The sequence below is a fragment of the Malus domestica genome, chromosome 04 (genome assembly GCF_042453785.1).
Source record: "Malus domestica chromosome 04, GDT2T_hap1".
NCBI classification, from domain to species: Eukaryota; Viridiplantae; Streptophyta; class Magnoliopsida; order Rosales; family Rosaceae; genus Malus; species Malus domestica.
The window spans coordinates 27,052,583-27,059,765 of NC_091664.1; the positions used below are offsets into that span (position 1 = coordinate 27,052,583).

Genomic DNA, 7,183 nt, shown 5'->3' on the forward strand with positions numbered 1-7,183 from the left:
CGATACAACAAGAAGCAGTGCTAAATCATCCTTCAAATAATATTGTTTTTCAAACCCTCCTTCGACTATTTTGAGTAGTCCAAGTCCTCTTTTGAATATTTCGGTTAGTGCAAATTCTCCTATGAATATTACGGGTAGTTCAAATAATCTTCTTGGAAATCCTGGATTTAGACCTCGAATGAATGTTCACATTTTTTCAGGACTCTAAACTTTTTAAATTTCGTCCCTCCCCACGAGAATTTCTAGCTTCGCCACTGGTCACAATCACCCATTTATGGGGCCACGGGTCAGCTGTCTCCAAATGTATGTCTCATTTGTGTCTCCTCTCTATCTTTTTGACATGTGTACAACTCCTTAACTTAAAATTAACATTGTTAACTTTTATCAAATTGAAAGAAAAAAACAATAAAAAGAGATAACAAAGGACCTAGCAGATGTCCTTTTTTTTTCTTTAGTTAAAAAAAAAAAAGGACCTAGCAGATGTCGAAGTCCACGCAAGATAACTCCCGCGCAGCCGTCACCGGCGGTAACCCCACTCGGGCCACTCCTACTCATTGCCGCCAAAGCCTCCCCTCGAATCCTCCCTCTCTCTCTCTCTCTCTTGCTCCAGGATTCAGATATCTATCTTCCCCATTCAATATCCACAACCAAATCAAACTTCTGTAAGCATATTTTTCTTGGTCGAATCTATTGATAATTTGTCATAAGAATAATATCTCAGATTGGGGAAGAATCTGGGTTTTGTTGAAAATCCCAATAGAATATCTTCTGTGAAAATTTTAACAAATCTTGAAAATAATTAAAGAAATTGGGGATGGTAGGCTATGATGGTCATATATGAAAGTGAACCCACCGAGTGGGGAAAGGAAACCCCAAAAATAAAAATAATAATCAGTGGAGTGGGTTCACCGGAGAGAGAAAGAGTAAAAGAGTCTTCGCCGGCAGTGAGGGGAAGCGTCGCCGACGACGATGGGGTGGTGTGGTTCTGTGTGTGACCATCGGGCTAAGTTTGGCTGCTGTTGGCTGGTTTTCTTTAATTATCAGTTTTTATTTTTAATTTTTAATTCTTCTTTTAAAAGGTTAACACTGTTAAGTTTAGGGTTAAGTTGATGACAGATGTCAAAAATTAAAAAATGAGACACATAAATATGGAGACAGCACAACTGTGGCCCATTTATGGAAAGGCATAATCCGTTTTTCTAATAAAATTGTATACGTGTACCCAGTGGTTAGCCTCCACGTGGCTCCATCAGCAGCAGAAGTTGCAGCTCTATATAACCACCCTCTACCCCTTGCAGTTTCTGTCAAAGCAGTCCGATACTTCTTGTTGTTTAACCACTCTCTACCCCTTGTTGTTTTCTTTCTCTGATCAAACTTGATAAGTATGGGTACAGCAACCTGCATCGACATCATCATCGCCATCCTCTTGCCACCTCTTGGTGTCTTCCTCAGGTTTGGCTGTCATGTAAGTTTTTCTCTTTCGCGTCCGTTATTTTATAGATGTTGTCTGTCATACAAACACGTATTACATACTAAAATTGCTTGACTGTGGAAAGTCCATCATACGAACACGTCTCACATAGTAACACTGCTTGAATAATCATAGTAGTGGAATTCATAGATGTAAAGTTCATCGTTTCCCTAATATGTGTATGGTCTGTGTTTTTGTGTCTTGAAACAGAATTTTCATGCAGTTATTTTTATGAGGAATTTTGATGTTTATATGTGGTGGTTTTGATGATTTGCAGTCGGAATTTTGGATCTGTTTGGTGCTGACTCTGTTCGGTTACCTCCCTGGTATTATATATGCCATCTATGCCATCACCAAGTGATCCTTTCAATTTGTGTAAGCACCAACTTCTCTAAATCAATATTCATTGATCATCGAAGGAATAAAATTAGAAGATTATTGCTCTATAATTATCTCTAATATTTTTATAAAGGAATAAAACTTCCTCATTAAGCAAATATGCCTTTCTTTGGTTTATCAACCCGGACAGGGATCACCTCCGGATCCCAACCTTCAGAGCAAATTGAGCAAAACATCCCATCCTCCAATTTTTGATCTTGTGGTCAGAAATAAATTTAAATATTGAAAAATTATCACGCAAAACAAGGTAAGATGAAAATAGAAGGATGATTTGTTTTGCTCATGTTGCTCCGAAGGCTGGGATCCGGAGATGATCCCAATCCTCCTATCAACCCTACTATGATTTGGGTCTACTTGAAAATGACCTGCACTAATTTATATGTTGTCATCCATCAATAATTATGTGGTATATGCTTTAACAAAGAAGGATTAGCCACTCGTACTACATTCTGATCCTTTTAATGTTTTTTATTGGACAGGTAGGTAAAGGATGTGTGTGAAGGGCGTCTACGTCTTTTTGTTTATGTATCAAGGGTTTGTTTTCAACCGTTTGATGGATTGGTCTTATCTGGTGTAGCCAAATGGATGGTTGATCTCATTCATGTAGCGTGTATTTGGTGCAATTGTTCCTTGTTTTTTACTCTCATTTTGATTTGAATAAAATGACTCAGATTTGTCCCAGCACTTACTCAACGCTTTTGTTCAAAGTAAATTGCAAGCATCATCGACCACCTCGAGGTGGGTTAATGATTGAAGACGAATTTTAGATCTGTATTCTACATGACATGTTATAAGTGTTTTGGCGCGTGTAAATTATACATGATGGTTAAGAAAGAAACTGAAATACATATGTAATTCTTCTCGGCCTCCAAAATAGTAGATTGTGGGTGCGAAGACATTGACTGGTCCCTTTCCTTAAGCATGAAATTTTTTGCAAGCATCATCAAATTTTTTTGGCAAACAGCATCATCAAATTTGTTGTAAATCATAAGCATTACAAAGCCAATGCTTGTTGTGAACTTAAGACATCAAAAGGTTCCCTTCAATAGGACTGATCACATTCTTCCTACCGAGTACGAAACACCACAATTTGGCTTCAGCTTTTAATCAAGGAAAATTATTTTGTTTTTCCCTTTTCTCGATTTTTTAGAATCGAATAAATCAAAGAAATATCAAATAATAAAAACAAAGAGAAGAGCTTTGAAAGAGGGATGAAGAGTGTAAACATCTCAACCCTTAATCGACCACCATTTTCGAAATCTTATTGAGATATTTTGCATCTTGATTTTGGTACTTAATACCTCATTCTTATTGTAAACACACAATATCAAATTGTCAATTCCCAAATTTCATAAGAATATTGTCCAACTAGCTAGTCACAAAGAGTGAAGAATAATATTGTCCAACTAATCACAAAAAATGAAGAATAATATTATTCAATTAAGGAATAAACAATCTAATAAGATCTTCTTAATGTCCCAAAGGGCAACCCTACTCTTTTTCTTTGTGATGCTTTCCTTTAATTAAAAAACAATTGGATAACTAATCGAATGTGACAATAGTATTTTCTCTTTTTTTTTTATGGGAAAAGAGAACAATAATGTTCTAACTTCATACTTAAGCAAACAAGATATCACACCGTCTTAATCAACTAGTCTAATCAACGTCTGTTTCATTTTTGTTTTCAAACTGAGGCAGGTTTCTACTTCGAGCCCATTACTCCATTAATAAGCTCCCACGTGTCCCATGTGAGAAGAAGAAGGTCTAATCTTCTCCACGAAGATTATAGATGGGACTTTAGGTTATAAAATGCAGATGACGGTTTCATCACGTGCATAGTGTAGGCGATTCAGATAAGACCCCATTGGTCGCTACATACTTGAAGCCTCCATCACCGCCGTAGTTCCGGAGTGCCGCGGCTACCTACGAGCCGTTAGATTTTCCTGACAGCCTGGAGGCTGGTCGTTACTCGAGTTCATCCCAATGCTCGTGGGTGGCAAACATTGCAACATTTAATGTGTTGTAATGATAAAAGAAACGAAAGAAAGGATCTTTTAAGTAAGGAAAAGAAAAAAATGGAGTAGAGATGCATGATCACGTTATTTTGTTATAGAACGTCTCTTATAAAAGCACGAGAAAATAATTAGTGTCATGTAAAAAATTAAACTCAAGTTATTGGATGCTCGTGCAACAGATTAAATTAGACTAGAAACAAATTAGAATTATGCAACAATTCCTAATTAGTCATCCCCTACCGAATAGTTTAAATTTAGGTACCAATGAAAAAATCAACCAAATAATTATATAAATACTACTATAAATCAGAATAATTACATGATTGGCACTCAATCTTACCACGTTTTTCGACCGGCCAACTTTTTCTTACGATCAGTTGATCAAATTTTCCAGCGTCTGGCCGATCAAAAATTTCAGTCTCAATGTCATTGTCCAACAGTGAACTTCACAAAAACATGTTAAGTAATGAATTTTCTCATAAACTTTCTAATTATATTATGTATATATGAAGAAAAATAATAAACTCACACAACAAAATATAACTGAAGATGAAAAAGTTGCACAAATTGTTTTTTTTAAGTCATTGTTGAACAGTGACTTGGAATTTTTTTACGACCAGAAAAAAAATGTCGGCCACAATGACTCTGGCCATCGACAATTTCTGGTAGTAACATCGGCAACATGTGGGTCATGTGCAATGAATAAAAATATATAAATGTTCATATGCTTATAAGTGTATTTGCTTGTAACATGTCAACGAATACATCAATTTTTTTTTGTTGAACAAATACGTCATTTAATGAACACAATTTGACGAATCCAAGCCTATGGAAACTTGAAACACAATAAGTTCGACCGAAAAAAAAAAGCACACTATATGGGTTATAAAACTTTGTATACATGGGACTGATGTGAGAACCGCACGAGCCACGTTTTCATGAATCTGAATTTCTACATCAAAACTTAGCTGTATGATTCTTGCTTCTTTATTCGGATATGGATTCTGCAGCATGCCATATACCACGCTGTATGATTCCGATAGAACACCCAAGGGCCCCAACCCAAAAGTAAGATCTACTCGTCCTCCGCATAAAGAGACTTTCAGTAGCTGAAACACGATCCGATGAATCAAGTATTATAATATAAGTAATTAAATACTTGTAAAAATTTTAATCATGTATATTATAATATTTAATGTACTATACTATGTTTCCAACACATTGAAAAATCCTCTACAGACTTCACGGAGTTAAGGAACCGCGTAGTACATTGTATTGCTCTGTCTCCACCGAATGCATACCCTCTCCACGTGTCCCATCAGCCCGCGGAGGAGCTGTATATATAAACCACTCACGTTTCTGTGACACCACCGCACACATATCCACCAGTTGCCCTACTTCCTCTTCTTCTAAAACTCTCTCAGCTTTCCGGCAAAAAAATTCTCAGCAAGTATGCCGAGCGAAGGAACCCTAAACTTCGTCGACATCCTCATCGCCATCCTCTTGCCTCCTCTTGGTGTCTTCCTCAAGTTTGGCTGCCATGTTAGTACTCTTTCTTCCGAGTCGTTTAGTTTATAGAGATTATACGTCACACGAACGCACATGGTACCACTGTTTGAATCGTTAGACCAGTAGAAATTTACGGATGTGATGGTCCAGACAGTGTTCGTATAGCGTATTTTCTCTAATTAATCTGTAAATATAATATAATTATGATGTATGTGTTTTCATGGGTATAATATATGGTGGATTTGATGTATTTTCAGGTGGAATTCTGGATCTGTTTGTTGCTGACCATTTTTGGTTACATCCCTGGGATTATCTACGCCATCTATGCCATCACCAAGTAATACCTCAAATAATTTCGGTAAGCACCCGTATTTTTTTAGAGAATTTTAACGAAAAATCACATTTTTACATTAAAAAGTTAATCATGTTACTATTTATTTTACTCTTTATTTTATCTTTATTGTTAAAATTCAAAGTTTTCAAATCATTTTCATTATTATTTTTTTTTAAGTTTGACGGTACGAAGAAATTCTATTGAATTTTTTTTATACTTTCAATTAATCATCGGCACTAAGACAAACATTTTACTATTTTTTTCTACACTCACATGAAAAATGTTGAGGAGGAGCGTTATAATCCCTGACATTTTATTCAAGTGTTTGAATTCCAATAAAACAAAATTTCTTTTATTTTTGTTAAATTAAAAATGAGGGTTGAAGTTTAAATTACATGATTAAGCAAACGTTTCTTTCATTGATGGACCAGGGGTAGGTATGGGTCCACGTGAATCATGACGTGGCATGCACTTACTAAATTATGTTGAGTTCGGATCCTCTTTATGAAGATTTTGAGAATCAGTGAATCGTGTTTATCGACGTATGCGTTCAAAAATTATTTTAAATATATTTATTTAGAAATAAACATAAATAGTTCTTGATAAAAAATTAATCGCACAATGTACGATAAGCGGACACAATTCACGGATCTTCAGAATCCTAAAAAAAAAAATCCGGAAATGATTCTGTTGAAGTCATGCTATGACTCCACCCAAATAGTCATGCTTCTCACGGATTTCTGTTTTCTTTGTTTCCGTTGTTGGACAGGTAGTAGAGATGTGAAGGGCACATATGTCATTTTGTTTCTGCAGTATGGGATTGTTTTCAGCCGTCTGATTATCTGGTGTAGCCAAGTGGATGGTTGATAGTTTCATGTAGTGTGTCTCGGTGTGATTGTTCAATTTATTTGTTTTTCTTTTCTCATTTTTAATTTTTGTCCTCCTTCCTTCAAATCTCTCTGTTGTAAAGGTAGATATGGATGGTAGTATTGTGATTACTGATTAATGTCTCTTAAAACATTAATCATTTATTTTTCAATGTGATTTGTGTTCTCATTTCTTCCAATTGGGTTACAAGTTATCATTCGTGTTGTGAACAAAATATATTCTAAACTTCTTTAATTTACGAGAGCGAGATCCAAACTTGAGTTTTAAAGGACGTGCATAATGCTCTCCCTAACTAACATAATTCACGTATGCAGTATCAACCGCTTCAGTGCTTCATATATTATTGTTTGTAGCGTTATCAATAAGCAAAGGAAAAAAACCGCTCCCCATCATATCCATGCGGAATATAATTTATAAATAATATATAAGGAAAACTAATGAAAAGAGTCTGAAAACTTTGAGTTTTAACGATAAGGACAAAAGAAAGGCTCAAGTAAATAGTACCAGGTTTGACTTTTTAATGTAAAAATATGATTTTTCGTTAAAATAAACAGTACCACGAATTTT

General features: G+C 35.5%; 2 protein-coding genes across 2 annotated transcripts; both read left to right on the plus strand.

Annotated features, from left to right (window-relative positions):
- Window positions 1-1,287: 1,287 nt before the first annotated feature.
- On the plus strand, window positions 1,288-2,554 carry LOC103433824 (hydrophobic protein RCI2A). Its single transcript, XM_029101371.2, has 3 exons — window positions 1,288-1,465; window positions 1,749-1,846; window positions 2,350-2,554. The coding sequence occupies exons 1-2, from the start codon at window positions 1,385-1,387 to the stop codon at window positions 1,830-1,832; spliced, it is 165 nt and encodes a 54-aa protein (XP_028957204.1). The 5' UTR covers window positions 1,288-1,384; the 3' UTR covers window positions 1,833-1,846; window positions 2,350-2,554.
- Window positions 2,555-5,057: 2,503 nt separating this feature from the next.
- LOC103433825 (hydrophobic protein RCI2A-like) lies at window positions 5,058-6,794 on the plus strand. Its single transcript, XM_008372114.4, has 3 exons — window positions 5,058-5,427; window positions 5,652-5,752; window positions 6,498-6,794. Exons 1-2 carry the CDS (start codon window positions 5,338-5,340, stop codon window positions 5,733-5,735), a joined length of 174 nt encoding a protein of 57 aa, XP_008370336.1. The 5' UTR covers window positions 5,058-5,337; the 3' UTR covers window positions 5,736-5,752; window positions 6,498-6,794.
- Window positions 6,795-7,183: the final 389 nt, after the last annotated feature.